General features: G+C 39.3%; 1 protein-coding gene across 1 annotated transcript in view; it reads left to right on the forward strand.

Moving 5' to 3' along the window:
• Positions 1-25,355, forward strand: part of CSMD1 (CUB and Sushi multiple domains 1) — a 2,063,566-nt gene that overhangs the window by 1,767,141 nt on the left and 271,070 nt on the right. The window contains exons 30-33 of the mRNA XM_026453909.1: positions 2,436-2,630; positions 11,188-11,304; positions 15,547-15,660; positions 17,477-17,572. Coding sequence (XP_026309694.1) covers positions 2,436-2,630; positions 11,188-11,304; positions 15,547-15,660; positions 17,477-17,572 — 522 coding nt within the window. The remainder of the gene's footprint in view (positions 1-2,435; positions 2,631-11,187; positions 11,305-15,546; positions 15,661-17,476; positions 17,573-25,355) is intronic.

The following is a 25,355-nucleotide window of genomic DNA, read 5'->3' on the forward strand; positions in this document are numbered from 1 at the left end:
GCATGCAGCCCGGAGCAGTGATGTCATTGCATCCAGCCCGGAGCAGTAATGTCATTGCATGCAGCCTGGAGTAGTGATGCCATTGCATGCAGCCTACAACACTGATGTCATTGCATCTAGCCTGGAGAAATGATGCCATTGCTTCCAGCCTGGAGCAGTGATGCCATTGCATCCAGCCTCAAGCAGTAATGCCATTGTATCCAGCCTAGGGCAGTGATGTCATTGCATCCGGCCCAGAGCAAGTGCTGGTGTGGATAGTAAAGCAGGTGACAGATCCAGTTCTTAGGCGTGATGGGAAATAGCAGGGGCACCAGGCAGTCGTGCTGTGCAACAATTCGCAAGTCCTGGCTAAGGCAATCTACCAGGCCTCTGATGCAGGCAAGCTCAAAGGTATGCTTAAGTGGAACGGACAAGGACAATACAAAACACAGCCTGCTATGAAGTCATCTAGTTAGAAAGCCTGGCAAATTGTAAGCAAAAAAAGTGCCAGTGATTTATCACTGAACATCCTGAAGTGACAACTAAGTAATGGAACTAAAAGATTAGATGCAGTTCATTGGGAAAAAATCCTGCCATCAGAAATCAAAATTAGTGGCTTAAAGAAGAAAGTTGTGTAGGTGATATTTAATCAAGCGGGAAACTAGACTAAAAGAGATTTATAACAAAAAAATAATCAAAAAGGACAAAAGGGTAACAGGCATATATTAAAAGGTGTGCACTGGGAAATTGTTTATTTTCAATAGGGGAAAATACTACGAACAAGGCCAACGCTTCTATTCACTAGATGCTCAGTACATTGTGTTGAATGATTGAATAAAAAATCAGAAAAATTGAGCAACTTTTATAGTACCTACAGGTTTACTTATTTGATCTGTATTTCCTTAAAATAATGTTCTGTGTTCTATATGGGATTTAATGCAGTTACAAAGCAACATGTCAGCTACCATTTTCAATATCCAAGTGGATTTTCAGTAAAGCAATTAGCACTGGTTCGAAGGCACAAAACAAGAAATATACATAAAATATATATGTATCATTTAATCTCAAATTCTTAAATGAACAAACTTATATAATCTATATTATATATAGATTTAATCAAAGTATGTAAATTATATATAAGAAATATAGTTTATTAAATATGACACATTATTATAATAGATTATTTATCTAATGCATATAATGATTAAGTCAGTGATCACCAAAGACATCTCTGTTTGGTTGATGATGATACATGGATTATTAAAAATATGATTGAAAATATTGAATCAATACAGTTAATCAGTTTTCTTTTTCTTCCTCCAGCTTCCCAAAGTTTAGCATTTTTGTTTTCGCTTTTTCCTCTTCCATTATATATTATCTGTTTCTAGCAGGATGGTAGAGTATAGGGTTACACACTTCTTCATTTAGAGATACTTTAGATGGTCTATTGAGATAGAAAATTAAAATATTAAGGCTACCAGAAGATAACTGAAATTGACTGCAGAGCAACATGACTCTGAAGAGAAAAGGTTTTGTATTTTTACTTGGGAAGAAGAAATACTTAATGCAGCCAAAAGTGAATGCCTAATTGAGGGGCCCCAGAATTGGGCAGGTCTCTGCAGGGTGTCTATGGAAGTGACTTAGCTTTCCTTGAGTTTTACATTCTTAACATCCTTTCCTGGCAGAGGTGTCGTGGAGATTAGAATTAAACCAGAAATGCACCTAGTTCAGTGTCTGGTACCTAATAAGCCCTCAATACATTTCAGCAATTATTGTAACTAAGGTAGAACTATTGGCTGTTAGTACATACAGGGCACAATGTTTGACCATTATCTATCAGTCAATATATTTTTTTCTGCTAAGTTTGATGTTTACTCCATTAAGACTAACAACAGAAATACGGTAGTAAAAGAATGAGAACGACCATCCATCTTCATCTTCTAAGTTTATCTATTGTTATTCATATAAGAAAGTGCTCTTAACTTTCAAGAATTAAACTGTTTCATTTTGAGAAGCCAAATTCTCCAGTCTTTTCTGAAAGGTGTGGCATGATTTTATGTTAATATGTTTGATGTACAAAAGTTAGAAAATGAACCTCAATTTTTTCAGTCAATTTTTCTTTGATTCAGCCCTAAAATCTATAGCCAAAAAAGCATAAATATATAAAAATGTAGAACTACATTTTTATGTAGATGAAGGTAATTTTATATCAATTCTGTAGTAAAATGTGGTTTTTAAAATGGAAATATAATTTTATTTAAAAGGAATTTATTATTTAATTAATAGTTTCACTTGGTCATTAGCCAATCAATCAATATTCTTTGAGCATTTCTTACTTATTTAAGGCACTGTTCTGGGCCCTAAATAACACAATTAAAGAACCAACCCAACAAACAAATACACAAACAAGAATAAAATTCCTGCTCTCATGCAGATTACGTTCATTACTTTTGCAGAGAAACCACGGGAAGCTTGTTTTGACCCAGGAAATATAATGAATGGGACAAGAATTGGAACAGACTTCAAGCTTGGCTCCACCATCACTTACCAGTGTGACTCTGGCTACAAGATTGTTGACCCCTCATCCATCACCTGTGTGATTGGGGCTGATGGGAAACCCTCCTGGGACCAAGTGCTGCCCTCCTGTAATGGTGAGTGCACGCTTGGGTATTTTCTAGAAATACACCTTTCCTTTCAAATGCAGCATCTCATTGAAGAAATGGTTTCACATTTCAGCATGTATTCCTCTAATCAGTGGTGAGGATTGCTTAGAGAGCTAGTGTGGAATGAGTATCAGGCATTCATTGATCATTTAATGCAGCTAGTGTGTTAGCCATTCTCATAGGATTCTGGGAGGAGCAATATTTTTCCTTCACTCATACAGTATGACATTTTTCACTTCTGTTTTTGTGTGTTCTAGACCTGTTCTTTTTAAGAGGTGCTAATTAACCTTCCCTAGTTACTTTTGTCTCTCTCTCTGTCTGTCTTTCTCTCTGTCTGTCTGTCTCTCTCTTCCCCCCTCCCCCGCATATAAAATACTGACATCTGGTCAGGCACGGTAGCTCACACCTGTAATCCCAGCACTTTGAGAGGCTGAGGCGAGTGGATCATGAGGTCAGGAGTTCGAGACCAGCCTAACCAACATGGTGAAACCCTGTCTCTACTAAAAATACAAAAATTAACTGGGCGTGGTGGTGCACGCCTGTGATCTCAGCTACTCAGTAGGCTAAGGCAGGAGAATCACTTGAACCCGGGAGGTGGAGGTTGCAGTGAGCTGAGATTGCATCAGTGCACTGCAGCCTGGGTGACAGAGCAAGACTCCATCTCAAAAAAATACACACACACACACACACACACACACACATCTATTTATCTATCTGTATATATAGAGAGAAAAAACTAATATGTATACATTTGAATGGATATGCCATTCCCCCCAAAACAGCAGTAGTTTGTAATTCCTTAGGAATTAAATTAGTAAAATCATTGAATCAGCATTCAAGGACAGACAAAACTAACCTACAGTGATAAAGTCAGACAGCAGCTGCCCTGTGAGTGTGAACTGGGGAGAGTGGGATGATAGACTTCCTGGCTGCTGGCCACGGTACGTATCTTAACCTAAGTGGTGGTTTCAGGGGGGTCTCCACAGGCAAACACTCCTCAGGCTGTGGACCCATGACTTGTACCCTTTACATTTTGTATGGTATGTATTTAAAAAAGAAGAAGAAGGTAGAACTTCATGTTTTTGCAGAGACATTCATTTCTAGGGTTATTTTAAGATGAACTCAAAGACCAGTTTAGTTTGATAAACTATGAAACAAATGTGTTTTCCTCAAGACAGCCTAACAATACTACTGGCACCTTCAGGCCACATAAGCATTTTAAATATTACCGTACAAGAGGCTGGGCACGGTGGCTGACGCCTGTAGTCCCAGCACTTTGGGAGGCTGAGGCGGGTGGATCACCTGAGGTCATCAGTTCGAGACCATCCTGGCTAACATGGAGAAACCCCTTTCTACTAAAAATACAAAAAATTAGCCGGGCATGGTGGCGCATGCCTGTAATCCCAGCTACTTGGGAGGCTGAGGCAGGAGTATCATTTGAACCCGGGAGACAGAGATTGTGGTAAGCCAAGACTGTGCCATTGTACTCCAGCTTGGGCAACAAGAGCAAAACACCATCTCAAAAAAAAAAAAAAAAAAAAAGGAAAAAAAAGAAAAAGAAAAGAAAAAAGTATATAAGAAACTGAAATCAAACAAACAGAACAAAATAAAACAAAACCTACTTCCCTGACACGTTCTGCTATTTCTATGTTTCTAAGTCCATTCTCTTATGACCCTGCAAGCTTTTAAGTTAAAGAAGTTTATTTGTCTGGATCCAGCAGTAGTGAATGGCACAGAGTAAGAACTTACACCAGGTGTGGTGGCTCACACCTGTAATCCCAGCACTGTGGGAGGCCAAGGCTAGTGGATCCCTTGAACTCAGGAGTTTGAGACCAGCCTGAGCAACATGACAAAACCCCATCTCTCCCAAAAATGCAGTACAAAACTTAGCTGGGTGTGGTGGCTCATGACTGTAGTCCCAGCTGCTCGCGAGGACGAGGTAGGAGGATCGCTGGAGCCCAGTAGGTGAAGGTTGCAGTGAGCCAAGATCCCGCCACTGCTCTCTAGCCTGGGCAACAGATCGACAGATGGAGAAAGTTAATTTTTGTGTTTTAAAATCATGATTATAGGCCAGGTTATGCATCAGTCCTTTCTAGTCATCTGTTTAATTAAAAATTCTGATAGTTTAGTCATTGGTTTACTTGCTTTGGGAGACTTTTCTAAATGGAAAGTTATACAGTCCCTCTTTTCTAAGTTTATTAAAAACTAAAGTAAGAAGCATGTGGGAGCTTAAAATAGAGCTCAGCGTGCTCATAGGTGAGGGAGGCAGTGAGCCAGAGTGGCTTTGAGGTAAAGAGAGCCTTTGACCTAGCATTACAAGTCAGGACCACGGTCTCCCTGGTGCCTGCACAGCCCCCAAAACAGGACGGAGCCAAGCTAAGAAGTGGGTGTGACTTGGTGAGAAGGTGGGCACGAGGGAGCTGGAAGTCTCCGCCCAGCACCCACCCTTCCTTGTCCTGGCCCAGGAGGGGCCGCACCTCCACCCGCTCCTCTCTTGCCGCCAGCCTGGGTGCCCCTTATATCCTGAGCGGCCTGGGCAGTGCATACGGGTGGTTCTGGGTGCCTGCCATGTGCTCTTGCAGTTGGCCAGGCGCCGGGGTGAGTTGCTGTCCAAGGTCCTGAGGATCCTCCCTTCTGGGCGAGGCGTGGCCAGTGCCGGCAAGGCTGGGCTTGTGAGCCAATGGCAGCACTGAAAGGAGCGCCCTGCAGTGACCAGATCTCGCCTCATCTCCTCCCGTCTGTGTCACTCCAGACAAGATACATAAGGCTGAGAGCGATGCCAGTCTCTAGGTCACAAATGTTAGGAGGATAAATTCCACAGGCATAAGGCTCCCCAAAACTAGTAAATCTTAATTCTGAATGTAACTGGTTTCCAAAACCATTTTGATGTAACAAAGGGCAATGACCTCAAACCCTTTTGATTTGACATCCAATCAGTATAACTATTGAGCATGCAACCTTGATCTCTGCAACACATTACAGGTACTGACCGTCTCAGCATCTGTGCTATAGACCCCATAATTACTACATGAACGCAGACATTTAAAAAGATGGAATTTGAGGCCAGACAAAGCTGCTCATGCCTGTAATATCAGCACTTTGAGAGACTAAGGCAGGAGGATCGCTTGAGGCCAGGAGTTCAAGACTACTCAGGGCAAGATAGACCCCATCTCTACAAAAAAAATATAAAAATAAAATAAAATGAGCTGGATGGGGTGGTGCACCTGTGGAGTTCCAGCTACTCAGGAGGCTCTAGCGGGAGGACCCCTTAAGCTCAGGAGGTTGATGTTGCAGTGAACCGTGATTGGATCACTGCACTCCAGCCTGGGCAACAGAGCAAGACCCTATCTCAAGAAAAAATAATACTAATTTTGGGTAAAAATTCTAATTTTCTTTCTTATATCCCAGAAAATGATTTTTGCATCCCTTGGTGTATTTTTTCCCCCACTTCAGATATCTTCAGCAATTATATAGAGTCTAGTGTGAGGGAGATAAAAGTAGGTAGCGAAATTGAGGAAAGATCATGAATTCTGTACTTTTGTTAGCTAATAATACAAAAGGCATTTAATTTATATTAAATTCATTACAGTTGGATTTGTGGGGAGTGATAAAACTTTAGCCATAGAAAAAGCATGGCTAAAGTATTAGCCATAGGAAAAATACTTTTTGTATGGCTAAAGAAAAAGTATATATGTATAAACTTTATATTTATATGAAGTGTATAAACTTTATATTTATATGAAGTGTATACACTTTATATATATTCTCTATATATACAGACATATGTATATTATGTATATTAATTTATACACACATATATAGGAATTATACATATATTCACACAGCTATATATGTATATATATTCACATATTCCTACATATAGGATATATACATATTCTTATATATATATTCCTCTATATATAGGTTATATATATATATGAAACCAAATTTTTAATTAGAGATTGTTTCACTTTCCATGTCTAAAGATCTGCGGAGTGAGGCACAATTTATTTTACCAGTCATCAAAGAGCATCATGCATGGAACACTGATTTCCCCATATGGAGTATTCTATTTACATGTAAATAAAACTTTGTATTGGAAATCTGGAAAGCAGAGATGGCTTCTCCTGTAGTGCATCTTGGATCTCTCATGGAGAGCAGCATGTTTTATGCATGAACCCGTGTCTGTGATTTATTCAGATCTCCAGTTAACCTTGGGGCCTTTTGCTCTACTTCAAATATTTTGATAGTTCCTACATCATGGGATGCAGTTGGTGCATTTTGGACCAGTTTGTTTTAGATGCATGGTGTCATGTTTCTCCTGGTTATTCATCTATTACCTACAAATTTTGCTTATTGAAGTTTTTTGTAGAATTGTAACTGAAATTGAAACAAGGTAGAGCCCCTTTCATGGGTCAGAATGACTGTGTTTGCTAGTTTTGTGTATTCAATTTGGTTCTATGTGATTGCCTTTATGTATGAGATGTATATATTCTAATTAGCCAGATGGATAAGCAAGCTTCTTGTTAACATTAGCAACGAATGCTCTTGTATGTCTTTATTCATTTAGGCAATAATCTGTTTAATATGTTAATTACCAAATAACAAACATTTATTTATTTTTCCTCTGTTGTTGTATTAAAATAAAATAACTCCTAAGGTGAGAAGCACCGTGGCTGTTTCTTAGATTAGCACAGTAACACAGACATAACAATTATTAAGAATTAGGCCGGGTGCGGTGGCTCAAGCCTGTAACCCCAGCACTTTGGGAGGCCGAGACGGGCGGATCACGAGGTCAGGAAATCGAGACCATCCTGGCTAACACTGTGAAACCCCATCTCTACTAAAAAAAAAATACAAAAAGTAGCCGGGCGCGGTGGCGGCGCCTGTAGTCCCAGCTACTCGGGAGGCTGAGGCAAGAGAATGGTGTGAACCCGGGAGGCGGAGCTTGCAGTGAGCTGAGATCTGGCCACTGCACTCCAGCCTGGGGGACAGAGCTAGACTCCATCTCAAACAAACAAACAAACAAAAAAAATTAAATAAAAATTCTCTCCATATTTTTCTAACACAAATGTTTGATCATGTATGAAACATGTCATTGTTGTAGTTCTGGTGCTTAGCTTTCTGATCTGAGGAAGAACAGACAGGCACAAGCACCATTTATCAAGGTAGTAAAAGACAGAAGTTCTGAGTCAGTTTTCCTTAATTTCATCTTTGACTTTTTTAAAGTGTCCTCTAGTATCATAAGGCAATCCTCTTTTATTCTGTCCTTGGACAAAGTGTTTCTTTGTAGTTATACTTTAAAACATGTATGAGTCAGGGTTCTCTAGAGGGTCAGAACGAATGGAATAGCTACATATATAAAGGGCAATTTATTAAGCGTTAACTCACATGATCACAATTCCCACAATACGCTGTCTGCAGGCTGAGGAACAAGGAGGGCCATTCTGAGTTCCAAAACTGAAGAGCTTGGAGTTCGATGTTCAGGGGCAAGAAGCATCCAACCCAAGAGAAAGATGTAGGCTAGGCCAGTCTCTCATTTCACATTTTCCTGCCTGCTTATATTCTAGCCACGCTGGCAGTTTATTAGATGGTGCCCACCCAAATTAAGGGTGGGTCTGCCTTTGCCATCCCACTGACTCAAATGTTAGTCTCCTTTGGCAGCACCCCCACAGACACATCCAGGATTGATACTTTGTATCCTTCAATCCAAAAGTTGAAACTCAGTATTAACCATCACAAAACATATGGCCAGGTGTAATGGCTCACGCCTGTAATCCCAGCACTTTGGGAAGCCGAGGCAGGTGGATCATGAGGTCAAGAGATCGAGACCATCCTGGCCAATGTGGTAAAACCCGTCTCTACCAAAAATACAAAAATCAGCTGTGCTTGGTGGTGCGTACCTGTAGTCCCAGCTACTCAGGAGGCTGAGGCAGGAGAATCTCTTGAACCCAACAGGCGGAGGTTGCAGTGAGCCAAGATTGTGCCATTGCACTCCAGCCTCGTGACAGAGTGATCAGAAGATGTTCTTGATAAGAATTGGTTCACCATTGCTAATAATTTGGGAATCAAAATTTTGGCGCAGTGATGACGTTTTTCCACTTTTTACTTATACTTTTTTGTGTGTGTGTGTGTGTGAGATAGAGTCTCTCTCTGTCGCCCAGGCTGGAGTGCAGTGGCCGGATCTCAGCTCACTGCAAGGTCTGCCTCCCGGGTTCCCGCCATTCTCCTGCCTCAGCCTCCCGAGTAGCTGGGACTACAGGCGCCCGCCACCTCACCCAGCTAGTTTTTTGTATTTTTTAGTAGAGATGGGGTTTCACCGTGTTTGCCTGGATGGTCTCGATCTCCTGACCTCGTGATCCGCCCACCTCAGCCTCCCAAAATGCTGGGATGACAGGCGTGAGCCACCGCGCCCGGCCTACTTATACTTCTTGTTTAAAATTTAAAACTAAATTTTTAATGGAAAAAGATCATTTGCAAAGTGATATATTTCAATTTTATGTGACTGAGCGGAATTAAAATACATTTTCATTCTATATTTGTGTTTATTTTTATTTTTTTAACTTGAACTTGAAGCTTTTGAGGACAAAGAAAAGATAGTTCTGACGTACCTGGGTTGACCTCACATGGTGATGGTGGAGGAAAATATCTGAGGGATGTATCTGCCTTGGTAGAGTGAGTGACACCAGGATTCTACTGGAAACCTTCAGTGTTGGAGCTTACAGAAATATCCTCCATCTAAAAGTGAAAATAAAATGTTTCTATTTAAAACTGGAAAACACTAAATAGAAGTGTTTTAGAGTGATAACGTGATTTTGAATTAAGACACTAGCATGAAGGCTGAGCTTAGTTAAGTAAAAATCGCTGCCAGCTGGTCATAAACAGATCAAAGCTGTCAGATGTCTGAGCTGTTTTCCTTTGACTTTTAGAATACAATTCAAGTTTTTCAAGCGATTGTAATGCAGGGGTTCAGGAAATTTTTTAACTAATCATCATTAACAAGATGCCTTAACCGTAGCATTACCATGTTCTAAGGAGTTTTATTCATCATGGAAAATGTTCTGTCCATCAGTTAAGATTGAACATAATGCTAATTAATGTTCAAAGGATTAAACATGTTACCTCTAACTTTTTTCCTTTGAGGCTTGAAAATTGCTACTGTGGCCGGGCACAGTGGCTCACGCCTGTAATCCCCTGTAATCCCAGCACTTTGGGAGGCCGAGGCAGGCGGATCACGAGGTCTGGAGTTCGAGACCAGCCTGCCCAACATGGTGAAACCCCATCTCTACTAAAGATATACAAAAAAACCCCCAAAACATTAGCCAAGTGTGGTGGCACATGCCTGTAATCCCAGCTACTTGGGAGGCTGAGGCAGGAGAATTGTTTGAACCCAGGGAGGCGGAGGTTGCAGTGAACGGAGATCACACCATTGCACTCCAGCCTGGGTGACAGGGCAAGACTCCATCTCAAAAAAAAAGAAAAGAAAAGAAAAAAAGAAAATTGCCATATCAAGAAAAAATGAGCTGTAGAAATATAACCTTTCTGAAATACTGAAGATAATTCTGAATTCAAATCAGTGACAGTATATCTAAGATAGGAAGTGCAGTCAGGCCACAGCCAGCATGGTAAGGGTGCAACAGGCTGCACTGAGTGGCTCCTGCGCTGGTCAGTGCTCTATGCTAAATAGATGAGCGGAGCGGACTTGACCCCTCCTTATGTAAAAATATAAGGAAATAGAGTACTGGCAATGTAAAGACTGGATATCAAATGGCTGGGATTTAATTGGAGGTCTGTTCCATGATGCTTTAAAAAGTGCTTTGAACATCTGTGTACGGTGTTTTTCATTTTCTCAGCAAAAGTGAAGCCAAAGTAAATAAGATAACTGGGGAAAAATTAAGACATACTCACACATACCCATACACACAGACATACCCCCCCGCCCCCCCACCTCTCTATATTTTATAAGCCCTAACTTTCTAATAATGGATTCCTTTAGTTTAAATTGGACTCATAGGAAGAGACCCCCAAAAGCATTAGTAATTGTACATGTTGCTTTTTTACTGAAACTATAAGATAAAACGTTAAAACAAACAAACCCCCTAAAAAGCAAAACATTTTCCCTTTTAGTCCCATATTAATATAAAAGTGATAGAAAACTGATATAATCTTTGTATCTCTTAGGTTAATATGAGGATTGACTTTGAACAGACAACTCTGGCGAGACTTTCTAAAATAATTTAATCACTTGTCTTTATAGAACCTGTTCTATTATTATTATAGCTGTTTCCCTTATTATTTTAATACATCTGAGACATGGCCTTGAAAATAATATTAGGTTTTTCTCCTAAGTTGCATTACTTCTTACCTGGTAAATCTTTGTTTTTCTATTACATTGATAGCAATGCAAAACAAGATTTTAACGTATTATTTTGTTAAGTTTTCAGTAAATGTGCTCACGTATTTGATGTGTTTCAGCTTTGGCTCGCCTATCACGTGCACTATTATTATTGCACAGCACCTCATTCTCGGTTGGTTTTATTTTCAGCTCCCTGTGGAGGCCAGTACATGGGATCAGAAGGAGTAGTTTTATCACCAAACTACCCCCATAATTACACAGCTGGTCAAATATGCCTCTATTCCATAACGGTACCAAAGGAATTCGGTAAGGATGTCCTTTTATTTTTAGTTCATTGTCATGTTTCCTTTCAGGGTTAATTTTTCTGTCATTCGATAAACAGGTATTCTAGAGCTTAGTGAAATAGTTCATGTAAAAGCAAGTGAGTTGCATTTTAGTAGCAGGCTTTCCAAACATATCCCAAACAATGTCCATTACAATCCTTTTACCAATGTGATATTAAATGCTTACAGTCCCCACTAGGGTTATGATCTAGAATAATCAGAGAGAATTAATTTGGTTTTTTTCTTAGGTTTCTCACATATCGTTCTTTCAATTGGTTGTTTTTATGAGCAAGGGAGGATTTCTCATAAAGTAGAGGGTGGGTCAGAGCGCTGTGTGCATGTCTGTGCATGAATGGCACGTACATTCAGTGAATTCAGTAACCAGATCATGATCGAAATCACTGCATCCTTGAGTCAACCTGTAAGTGCTCAGGGATGGAGAAGCAGGCACAGTCCTGACTGTTTCACCTGCTGAACCCTGACTTTCTATTTCCCTCCTACCCATTGTGTCCAATTCGAGCGAATTTTCCAAGATGACTTCATTTCCAGTAGAGCCCTCCCTGGTCGCTCTGCACTTCATTTATGTAATGCTCACTCTCACTCTTTTTTTTTTTTTTTTTTTTTTTTGAGACGGAGTCTGGCTCTGTCACCCAGGCTGGAGTGCAGTGGCCGGATCTCAGCTCACTGCAAGCTCCTCCTCTCGGGTTTACGCCATTCTCCTCCCTCAGCCTCTGGAGTAGCTGGGACTACAGGCGCCCACCACCTCGCCCGGCTAGTTTTTTGTATTTTTTAGTAGAGACGGGGTTTCACCGTGTTAGCCAGGATGGTCTCGATCTCCTGACCTCGTGATCCGCCCGTCTCGGCCTCCCAAAGTGCTGGGATTACAGGCTTGAGCCACCGCGCCCGGCCCACTCTCACTCTTGACCAGGACAATTTATCCTGGATCGGACTCTTTTCTAGAGTAAACCGGATAGTAGCTATCATCATCTTAAAGACGATTTCCCTCTTTCCGATAGGAAAATTGAAAACGCTACCTAGTCAAGGTTTTTATATATGTCTGAGACAGCAATCACTCACTCAGCATATAAAGCAGATAAAAATTCTAATGTTAGACTGTATTTGAGGTAAAGCATTTTTAACATATGACAAGAAAGTTATTTGATGGGTAAGAAACTGGTGCGTGGGAGACATTATTTTTATAAACTTCTATTATGTTATGATTCCCAGGCTTCTTACGAATTTAATGCACACCCTCCTTGAGCCTTGCTGTTCCCTTTGTTATGATAAATGGACAATAATACCTAAAACGGGTTCTAGATTCCAACTCTTTAAGTTGGCCCAAATTCTTTAAAGTCCCTCGTTTAACTTCAACCTTAATTTAGCATTTGAACAAAATACATTTTTCTCACCTAAATGCTCAGCAGTATTCCCCTGATTATCACAAAAAAGTCTTTTTTATGAATGCATGACAAAATATACTTATTACAATGAAGTTTAGCAGCCATATCCTATTATTTTAGTTAAATACAAAATATTATTGTCATCACTACACAATTAAAATATTTCAGCTAAAAAAGTCATACTCATATCCTAAATATTGATTATAATTTCCTGATCTGAAAGGTTTAATCACACAAACGCATCACATCTTATCTGGCAGAAAGTCTCAGTGTGGAATAACATAGTTATAGCAAATCTTTAATGAAAATGCATTCTGTCTTTTACTTTCTTCCCCCATTCCTTACTCTTTCCTACGAAATAAACTAATTAACTAAACAATTAATCTCACAGTATTTGTAAGTCCATGGATGCAAAGATGAAACGAAACTGGTCCATGCCCCTGGCAGGCTTATGGTGTGGGGGTGAGGCAGACGTGCCATCCAGGCATTACGGGGTGACGTGATCCTTACCAGGTAGGAAGGGCTGCTTCCTGTCTGTCAACACAGGCTGAAAATGGGAAGCAATATTATTAAAAAGACAGGTCTTCAGATAACCCAGTTTCCTCTATTCTCATCTAAAACCATAGCCAAGAATGCTTTCTAAAACACAAATCTAAGCATTTTAGTACCGTGATAAACATTCTTACTCACTCCTCTTACCTACAGAACAAAGTGTTTGTGTTTCAGGGTGGCCTTTGAGGTCCTTGCCACAGACCTTTGCATTCCAATCCCCCTGTTTGTTTTTTATCCACGGAGTGTTAGCTGAAGTTGACTGTTTGCTGCATGTGTCCCCTCTACCATTTTGCTTTTTGTAATCCATTTGCTGATATAATTTCTTATATTCCATTCTTCCACGAATCCTTCTTGAAGAACTAGTGATAGTGCCATCCCCACCGTGAAGCATTGACGGTTCCTGCGGCTGAAGCCCCACAACCCTTTGTTTGTTCTTCTCATCACATTCTCATGATTTCTAGCAGCAGCGTGGAGAGCACTGAGTAGCTTTTCTCTCTTGGAAACTGAGTTTGCTCACTGGGGCTGACTGGGAGTGACAGATTAGAACCCAGGTGAAGGAGGCGCCTCAAGGAAGATGTCAGGGCCATCTCTAGAATGAACTGGGCGTTCCTTCTGGCTCCTGACATCTTGCACTCAAAATCCATATTTGTCGTAGAAATTACCGAACAGGTTCGAGCGTGATAGTCCTGGGACAATGTTAATATCGCCTTCCCTCCTTTTTTCTTAGTTTCTAATATGAGGTGGATGTCAGCTAAATATTTCTTGAAAAAGAGTAGAAATTATCTATGGATGATTCACTTTTTTGACCCAAGTTTTTGGCCTCCAATATGATAAAAATCTAATGAACTTGGGGAGGTGGTGGGTGGGTTAGGATGGTATAAGCAAGATCTGTAGAGAAAGTATTAAGTCCTCTCCCTCTCTAATTTCTGAAAAAAGTTTTTAGTGCGTTTCATCTATTGGAAAAATTCACCTAGTCTATATGACTTCTTTGTGTTTTTCTCTGGGAAATTATAAAATCTTCAAAGACAATATTAGATATGTATGTATGGATTCAGTTACTTAAATGTATGTATGTGTGTCTATACACATATGGGCACACACACTGTTACAGTTAGATTACTTTCATCATACTGACAAATATTAACAGTAATTCTTTCTATTGGAATTCCGACACACACAACTAGTGCACACACCTCCATTTCTTGTTCATAATGGTTTAGAATGATTGTAGTGCAAATCTTACAATAAATAAGAAAAGGATTAGTTGTTCATTGCTTGTAAATATATACTAACTCACAGGTTTTCCTGCATATATAAAGGCCCTCTATATCATCAATCTGAATACACAGTATCAGTTAAATTTGAAGTCACAAAGTATATAGTTATGTTTTACTTGAAGGATGTGTGTTCACACAACTTTCGTAACCTGTAGGGTAAATGAAATTGTAGAGTGGAAAACAGCAAGTTATTCCTATTATATGCCACAGAATCATGTGTGTAAATCAGTTTGTATGAATACGGCAATGTATTAATATGAATTTGGCATTATAATAACCTTTTGTGAAGAATTTAAATTCCTCATCAAATCATCATGGGGCTTGATCCTTTGCTTATTTTTCATTGAATAAAATGTTGCTAAATATTTGAAAATATAGGGAAGTCTTTACAGAATTTTTTTTTTTTTTTTTTTTTTTTGAGACAGCGTCTCACTCTGTCGCCCAGGCTGGAGTGCAGTGACACAATCTCAGCTCATTGCAACCTCTGCCTTCCAGGTTCAAGTGATTCTCCTGCCTCAGCCTCCTGAGTACCTGGGATTACAGGCAGCCACCACCAAGCCTTCCTAATTTTTGTATTTTTAATAGAGACGGGGTTTCACCATGTTGGCCAGGCTGGTCGTGAACTCCTGACCTCAAGATGATCCACCTGCCTCCGCCTCCCAAAGTGCTGGGATTACAGGCGTGAGCCACCACATCCAGCCCACATATTCTTAATGCTGTGTTTATCAAAACAAAAACATTCTTCATTTAATGTTCACATTTGAAATAAAACAGTATTTTTTTCTTTTATTAAATGCCAAAAGTCAAGAAGCAAAGTAAAATAGTTTTGTCAACTGAAAACTTAGAAAGCAGAGAAAATAAGTTAATATTTATTTTTTACCAGATTCTTAGGATAATGATCCTTTGGGGCAATTAATAGATATTCAGTGAAATCAAAAATCTCCATTTTGTTTTCTTAGAGCATCTTGTGCCAACATCCCCCGTCTTATTTTTTAGTGGTCTTTGGACAGTTTGCCTATTTCCAGACGGCCCTGAATGATTTGGCCGAATTATTCGATGGAACCCACGCACAGGCCAGACTTCTCAGCTCGCTCTCTGGGTCTCACTCAGGTAAGTCTTAAAGCATTTTGCCCTCAATTTGGTTTAGACAGCTAGGGGGATTGATTTTTAACTTGTCTATTTCTTTTGCTTTGTTTTGATGAATGAGAAATGTAATCATTTTTTAATCTGCGTGTGTGCTTAGAAAAATCTTTTTTTTAGATGTAAGATCTCAAAAGTGTTTTTATCTCAGACATAAAATCACCTGCTTTTATCATCTTACTAAGATTGCAGAAAATATAATATTTATCTCAGTAAAAGGGGCAAAGATCTGAAAAAGAGGGTGGGATAATCAACTATCATCCACATTTAATTTTGTATCCCATGTGTCTTAACCTCCCCTCTGGATATAAAAATGATTAACGTTTCAGTCCAAATCATTCCAAGCCTGTAAGTCCTACATAGAGAGACCCATTAATAACCGCACATCTCCCCGTGTTCACATGTACACACACATACATTTATCCACACATGCACGCAAACACACAGGAACCCCCAGAACACATGGAGTTATTTCACAACTTATTTTTATCCCATTCTTACCCTTAAAATCACATACAGAAATCTGTCTCTAACAAACACTGTATACACCCAATGTCCTTACTCTGAGTTCTGAATGGTATTCTGTGGGTTTAACGTAGCACAATTTAACCCCACTTTTAATTGATGACCTACCCCTTATTTGTACTGATACGTTTTCATCATTTACGAAATCAGTTTGGTACTGAGAACATTCACTAATTTGCCTAGTAAGCTATACGCATCACAAGCTTTGACCAAGTAAGATTAAGATTTGGTTATTTCCAGGTTTTCACTATTTCCTTATTAACTAAAAGTCTTAAGACCTATGTTTTGTTATTTTCTACCAGGGTTCAGTGACGTATCTAAGAATGCATTAGAGGATACATGTTAAATATGTTGATTATTAGTAACACATTGTCCTCTGAAAAGCTTATGCCAATTCACACACCTCCCACCACTCTTGAGACAGACTCTTCCACATTTTATATGTGCTTTTATATATTTTTTATTTTTATTTTATTATTATTACTTTTTGAGACGAAGTCTCACTCACTCTGTTGCCCAGGCTAGAGAGCAGTGGCACCATCTTGGCTCACTGCAACCTCCATCTCCCAGGTTCAAGCAATTCTCTTGCCTCAGCCTCCTGAGTGACTGGGATTACAGGCATGTGCCACCATAGCTGGCTAATTTTTGCATTTTTAGTAGAGACATGGTTTCCCCATGTTGGCCAGGCTGGTCTCAAACTCCTGGCCTCAAGTGATCCACCAGCTTCAGCCTCCCAAAGTGTTGGGATTACAGGTGTGAGCCTCTGCACCTGGCCTATATGTGCTTCTAAAGGTTAAAAATATACTTCAGAAGGTCTTTTCTGAATCTTTCACTTTTTAAAAAATCATCTTTGGATTCAGTTACTTTTTTAAAAACTTTAAGTAAAATTATTTTAATTTTAACTAAAATCAAATTAAGGTGATTCTGAGCAAATGATTCACGCTTTACTTCTGTCTCCTTTATTATATAGACCTACGTACCATCAGTGCTTTCTTCAAAAAAAGTCATCAGTGAAATAATGATTAAAATAATAATGAGTATATTTTAATCAAATGCGCTGCCTATTCTTGCCTGGGACAGAGTTTTTAAATCTTTATAAAAACAACATATTTGAGTTTTAAACCACAAAGCGAAAATGTTTTAAAAGTTCAAAAAACAAATGTGAAATTTCAGCTTTATCACCATTTTCCAAAATACGACTGTCCTTCACGGTGCTGTGTGTTTTCTGAATCCCACGTATTACCTCTGTCTTCATTTCTAGGCGAAACATTGCCCTTGGCTACGTCAAATCAAATTCTGCTCCGATTCAGTGCGAAGAGCGGTGCCTCTGCCAGGGGCTTCCACTTCGTGTATCAAGGTGAGGGTCACTCCCCATGTCTCCACATGTCACTGTGGTCCTTCCTGACGCTGCACACACCGCCAGTCTCAGAGCACTCAGAACATCTCAGTGGCATTTTTGTCACATTTAAGGAGCTGGAGGTGTTCGTATGTTCATAATGAAGTTATTTAATAAAAATGTTACAATTTTTTGACAGTTGAAACTCGTATTTCTACTACAAAACAGAATAATATCTCATTTATCAGTCACTAGAAGGGAATAAATATTGATCATATTACCTTTCTGTAGCTCTTCAGATCTTGTAAGATGATTTCAAATACAATATTTTATCTAATTAAGTATTTTGTAACAGTTTAGATCTTAGTAACGATATATGAAATATTTAAAATGCATTATACAATTTTACATTTTATTATAAAAGCTAAGCTTAAAAGGAAATTTAACAAAACAAAACAAAAAACAAAATATCGCACATGCATCTCTTATCCTAACTAAATACGTATTTATTTTGTTTGTGTTTTATTTACTTTGCATACTTTTACACCTTTATACTTTTTTTTTAATTTAAACCTTTTAAAAAATATTTGAGATTACTCAAAGATTCTGAAAAGTTAAGAATTTTCTCCGAATATGTTTCACTTTTGTTTTGCATATTCATTATATGAACTTGAAAAAATGACCACATAAACTGTTCATATACTTTCGGAAGCTTGGAGTAAGTCTTTGGATGGAGCTTGTCATGACTGTAAAGGCTGAGATCTGGAAGAAATGATCATGCTCAGAGATAAACTGTGTGTTCAAAAATAAGAAGCAATACTTAGTTTTCTAGGTCTCGATTTTTCTGGAGGCTACAGATACTAATGGCCACTGTTAAGTATTTTCTTCAGATCTGGAGAAACATCTTTTCTTAGCAATGGTTTGTTTCCTTTAATAAAGATTCCTCCAGAAAACATTATTGATACTATTATGTTTTTTTAAAAAAGGTGGAGTATAACAATGTTATATTATTTATCAATCATTCCTAATCCTCTCAAATTCAGAATTTCATGACTTCAAAACAGTTCAGTGTAAAAATCCTTCAGTTTTCAGTAATTAGATAATTTAAAGAGTAATGGGAAGAGAATGAGGATGATGCTTAACAGTTAATAGGGCGACAAAGATCTCTCTGATCCTGTGTAAGTAGCCATTGAATGAATGGAGATGCGAATGCAATAAAAGGAGTTACATTGTTATAAGTTACATCTTTTATTAAAATGTAAATAATTACCCAGTAGTTTTTAAAAACGGACTTTATTAGAGTGTGGCCTGTTGAAACAACCTGTCTCTTACTATTTCTAATTTTTTCAAATAAATTCTATCTGACTTTGCAAAAGCAGAATCATGTTTAGACCAAAGTGAGATGTGTAAAGAAACTGGGCTGCCTGAACGTTTTCTCTCCTGGAAATGCTCTCCTGGAAAGGCTGACCTTGTCTGCCTTTATAAGGGGCTTTCTTTGGTTTTTGATAAAGATTATAAAATCTATCAGATCATCAGATAACATATTGAATGCAAATATCCTGGTGTCTTATATTCAAATATTGTCCTTGGAAGGCATGTATTTTAAAAATTTTGCTTAAAGTAATATGTTTTCATCAAAATGTCAAAGATACAGAAAAGTAGAAAGAAAAGAACATCATTTATAGAGGAAATTTATTTTTCTTGTCCTCAAGAGTATATAATGACTCTAACATCCTTAATATTTTATAAATTTCTAAATACCTCCTTCTCTTGCTTTGCTCCTACTAGTGTGTTTATGCAAAAAATTGATGTCTTTTTATCAAAAACTAAGTTTTTCTGGAGGTAAAGAACTAGAATTATAAATGCAACTTATAAATTACTCACCAGCAATGGTAAAAGTTTTAAGTACACATGAAAAGTTAAATTGAACATTGCTTCTTGAAAGACAGTTACACTGAAGCCTAAAAATTGTTTGAATTATATTATATAAAAATATTCTGAACAGTGCTTTCATACACTACAGCTTCATTCTTTCATAAACAAGTTCAGCTTCAAATTGCACATAGACTGTGATTTCCATGGTTGTAGGATACCTAACCCTTGTTAACAGACACAGTTCGGTTATAAAGAGCTGCTGGGGGCTGCCGTGAAAAATGTTTGCAACAGCGTCAGTGTGCAGAAAACGTGTGTGGGACTCCAGACATGCACAGATCATGGTCTCTAGCCCTCTGCTCCCCACCCCCCATGTCATCCTGGTTAGTGATATGAAGACATAACTAATGATGATGTTACCATCTTTCTGAACTTGTGAAGCAATGGAAGTCTAGAGGCTTTTGAATGCAGTATTCTAGTGAACCTATGCAATTGCTGGGTTTTTGTTTGTTTTCCACACTGCTTAAGAGCAGAAGGGTACATTTGGAAAGCATGAGAGAAGAAGGTGTGAGTTAGATCACAGGGCACCCCAGAAAAGGCTGTGGCAAATGACCCCTCAGAATGACACTGGATGACCCTTCAGCTTGGATATGTCCATGGTGAGCCAGGACTTGCGAGGAGCTTCTCTTATCTTTAGTTTGGTGCCGCTGAACAAACTGGCATGGTCATGATCCACTCTGCCAGAAAGGAAGCACTCACAATCCACTGGTCTCCAGTGACGGAAGGAGTGGTGTGGAGACAGAGATGAGTGACCTGCATGACCAACAGGTTTCGGTGATAATGGAGCACTGTTTGCAGCTGTGGCTCAGGCGTGTGTCCTGCCCACCCAACCATTCATCCCACTCTGAATCAGTAACCACTCCCTCAGCTGTGATATAATCAAATAGCATTGAGAAGCAAAAGCTATGGTGAGAAGCTGGCATGAAAAGAAATCGAATTATTCCCCTCCTGAAGTATGAGAGTGTCTGTAATGGTTTTGTTACCAGAAAGGGGTTCGGATCCAGACCCCAAGACAGGGTTCTTAGATCTCACGCAAGAAAGAATTTGGGGCGAGTCCACAGAGTAAAGTGAAAGCAAGTTTATTAGAAAAGTTAAGGAATAAAGAATGGCTACTCCTTAGAGCAGTGGCCTGGGCCACTCAGCTGCTTATACTTGCGGTTATTTCTTGATTATATGCTAAACGAGTGGTGGATTATTTGTGAGTTTTCTGGCAAAGGGGCAGACAATTCCTTTAACTAGGGTCTCTCCCCTTTTTAGGCCGTTTAGAGTAACTTCCTGGCATTGTCATGGCATTTGTAAACTGTCATGGTGCCGGTGGGAGTGTTTTCTTTAGCATGCTAATGCTTTTTAATTAGTGTATAATGAGCAGTGGGGATGACCAGAGGCCACTTTAGAAGCCATCTTGGTTTTGGAGGATTTTAGCCAGCTTCTTTACTACATCTTTTTATCAGCAAGGTCTTTGTGACCTGTACCTTGTGCCGACCTCCTATCTCATCCTGTGACTTAGAATGCTTGACCTCCTGTGAATTTAGCCCAGTAGGTCTCAGTCTCATTTTACACAGCCCCTGTGGAAGATGGAGTCTCTCTGAATCAAACACCTTTGACAGTTTTAATATTCCAAGTCTGAACCATGATTACATTTTTTCCTGGCATTAGCAAGCTTTGTTGAAGACATGGGAGATACACAATTCTTGCTTTTAAATGCTGATCATGTTCAGCTTTGTACATGTGCTTTTTGGCATCAAGCAGAAATTGTTTTATACCAGTTTCTGAGCTCCCAGGAATTCCCTGAGTGTTCACAGTGGAGGAGACTCCTGTAGCCTCCCCTGTATTCTCTAAGTTCCCTGGCCTTGTACCATCAAGCAGGGACTGGAAGAACCTGCATGATTGGCTGTGGTTATACAGGTTTAGGGATCTTTGCCATTTCACAGAAAATACATCACACCTAAAATCAACATATTCTTAGCAAAATGCAAAAGCAGAACATCACACACACCGTTTCTTAGTAACTCCAGCACAGTCTGCTTCTTCCAGGATTAGAAGAGGCCATTGATTCTATACCATTAAGTAATTACATCGCATTTAGAGACTTTGCTTTGGCCGGTAATTCATGTGTTTCAACATTGGAATCAATCCGCCTGAAAACGGAGGCCAAGGGAGGCAGAGCCCACATCCTTCTCTTTGCTGCCTGCTCCGAGGCTTCTGAGGATTTAAGGCAGGCTGGTCACAGCTGCCCACCCTGCCCTGTCTTCTCCCCCATCCCTCTGATGTGCATGCTTGATTGTGTCTCAATAAACCTTCATGTGGGAGAGTACCTCATCAACGCGACTTTTTTCAGTGGTCTTATATTTACGCCTGTCTGTTTTCATAAAGAGCCTATTCCTGTCATTTGTTTCAACGTAGAGTTTCAATGCTGCCTTCAGTTCCTTCCAAATAACACACTCACACCACAATGAGTAAACTGCAAGGATTTACTGTACATTTTAAAGGGAAGAGGAAACCATATTTCTATATTGAACCTCCTCTGCGGTGCCCAGCTTATAAATGTCCATTGGCCGGGACTGTTTCTTTCCAAGTCATGTTTTCCAGGTCACCATCTCTCACCTGGGTTCTCCTCTCCCAGGCTCCTCACCTGAAGCAGCACCTGCATCCCAGGCTCAGGAGCTCAAGGCTTTCTTCTTCCAGGGTCTTCTGCTGGAAAGACTTGGTCTCTTTAGCACTCATGGAAATATAGTTAATTAGGCCAGGCACGGTGACTCATGCCTGTAATCCTAGCACTTTGGGAGGCCAAGGCAGGCAGATTGAGCTCAGGAGTTCAAGACCAGCCTGGTCCACATGGTGAAACCCCGTCTCTACTAGAGGTACAAAAAAAAAAAAAAAAAATTAGGCAAGTGTGGTAGCATGTACCTGTAATCTCAGCTACTTGGGATACTGAGGCAGGAGAACTGCTTGAACCTGGGAGGTGGAGATTACAGTGAGCCTAGATCACACCACTGTACTCCAGCCTAGGTGACAGAACAAGACTCCACCTCAAAAATAAAATAAAATAAAATAATAAAATAAATCGAATGGTCTCCTGAAAATAAACAGAGCTATAAACGCAGAAATATTTTTTTTCTCAATTTGGGTAGGGAAGATGTACATTAAGAGTTTCTTTATTTGAGGTTATTTCTAGGCAGGCAAATACATGTTTTGATTGATTTTCCCTTGGTTTCTTCTTCTTTTTAGATGGCATGAATTATGTGGCTTAGTTGGTTTTCCACATCTAAAACCTCACATTTGTATCAAGAGCTTATAAAATGCATATTCTTTGCAAAGAAGAATAAATGTAAAATTTTGCTTGCAATCCAGTGATATATATTTTAATTCATTGACTAGTAATGGCTTGTCCAACCTGATTTTTCAACCATGAGAGAGGAATGATTTTGAGATAGAAAATGTCGTTCAGTCACTAAATCAAAACTGCTCCACTTAGGTGTTGCAAGTGAGTCCTCCATGCATTCAGATTTATTTTATTATTGTTGTTGTGGTTTTCACATCGACTATAACAGAGATGCAGTAAAGAAGCAGCATGTAGCTGTAGCTTAGAGCATTTGCGGTGTTGAAGGGTGATCATGAAACCTGTCACAATACGTTTCTGGCTTTTTCCGACAGGTGTGCACACATTCGCACTGCTTCCCACTTACAGCACCTCAGAGCCCCGGAGGCGGACATCCTGCCTCCAAAGAAACATGGTTGTCTGGCCTGAGAAGTCAGTCATTTTGTTGATCACCCTCTTTTCCAGGCTGACCTCATTCCTGCTCACTTTTCCACTGGGCTGATTTCAATTTGGCTTCACGGCAGTGTGAAATATTTACTAAAAGATAGAGAATGATGATGACAGACAATAAAATTTCTCTCGGGTGCCATCTGAAATGTCCAGGCGAAGGGCCAGAGCCAGAGGACTGGCAGGGAGGAGGAAGTTACAGGGCACAGTCTGATTTCCACCCACCTGCTTCCCAGACATTCCATGGAGGTGTGATGTCTCCATTCCACAGCTTCTCCCTGTCCTACTGTCTCAAATACTTAAAATTGGTCTCTTCACTTTCTAAACTTCTTCCTCTAAAAATCTTTTTTCATAATTTTATCCGGATGCAGGTGTTATTCATTTATTGTCATTTTCCTTGAAAATAGACCACTATCAAATTCATGAAGAAAGTGACCTGTGTACACATGGCCCTTGGTGCTGTATTTCTCCTCATTTTGGGAACTTGGAATGACAGTGATACCCTATATCTCTCAAAGATACAAATATGTTTGCATAGCTCTCAAATATACAAGTGAGCAATGCAATACCTGAAGCCTCTTAGATAAGTGGAACCTTTGCCACGATAGCGGGTATTTTGTAAGCAATCCAGCATAAGTAGAAAAACTACCACTGGCAATAGTTCTTCATTTTGTGAAAGATCTTTGAGATGATTGTGGAAGCCTCTATGGGATGTCTCTTTTTTTTCTTCATGCCATTATTCAACTCTAACAAAATACTCAGGCATGACAAAAATAATTTCAAGAACTATTTTATTATATGAATTGAGAATCCCTAATCTGACTATCCAGAATCCTAAATGCTCCAAAATCTGATATGTTTTGAGCACCAACATGACTCCACAAAGGAAAAATTTCACACCTGACCTCATGTAATGGACGAATCGCAATAGAAAATGCTGTCAACACTTTGTCTCATGCACAAAATTATTTAAAATATTGTATTTGCATTTTAAAATATAAAATATTGTATAAAATGGCTGCCCACCAGAGCTTCTCCATGGTGCCAAAGAGCTGCTTCTCGCGCTTCTCAGGCTACATAAATCCATCTGGCTCGTGACCCATTTAAAGAGCAACTTGTTTTGTGGGAAACAATTGAGTATTAGCCAAACCCTAACCATTACTGTGTTTCATAAACCAAGTCATCATCTTAACAAGGATAAAGCATGTGTAGAAGGTGTATCAGGCTATGTGTATACGGCATGTATTAGACATAAATGAATTTCATGTTTAGACTTGGGTCCCATCCCTAAGATATCTTATTATGTTTATGCAAATATTCCAAAATCTATAAGAATTCAAAACCTGAAACACCAAACATTTCAGGTAAAGGATACTCGACCTGTAATAGAATATTCTAGTTACTCTGTATTTTATTTTTAGCTTGGAGAAGAATGATTCTGATAAACCATAAACTATGTTCCACATCAGTGCTGTTAGAAAGGTAGACACTTTTATTAATTTTTCCTTTTTATAGAAAATATCTCAACACCAAATGGAAACGTCATTTAATCAAAATAATCTGCCAATTTCCACTTTCATGGAACTGCTTCCCCAGCAGCAGTGACCCAAATCAAGTCGGTTGTTGTTCTGATTCAACAGAAAATAAATAAATAAAACAGATTCTAGTGTGTTAGAAAAAGCTGTGGGAAGGTAGAAGGGTTATTTTCAGAGAAAATGAGTACGTGAGCACATTCTGATAAAGGACGGTGCGTTTGGGATGAAGACACACAAGGACTGAGGAGGATAGAATCCCAGAGACGGTACCTGAATACCGTCTTTTTCATTGCAGAGGACAAAAGCAAAATATGCAAATTTCGAAGTGCATAACTATTTTCAGAGTTTGCCTGGTGTGACAGACCTCTTTGCCAATTGAAGTATTTTTTAATCTTTAGCCCACACTCCTTTTGATAAACAGGAATATCTCCTGTAGGTGGCAATTTCTGCCATACAACCTGAATAGTTATCTTACCCCCCACATTGCACTGATACTCACCTGTCAGTACCTACTACCCAAAGACCTGAGATACGCACGCGTCATTCCACATACTTGGGTTTTCGCTTACTG

This window comes from Piliocolobus tephrosceles, chromosome 7 (genome assembly GCF_002776525.5).
Source record: "Piliocolobus tephrosceles isolate RC106 chromosome 7, ASM277652v3, whole genome shotgun sequence".
Lineage (NCBI taxonomy): Eukaryota > Metazoa > Chordata > Mammalia > Primates > Cercopithecidae > Piliocolobus > Piliocolobus tephrosceles.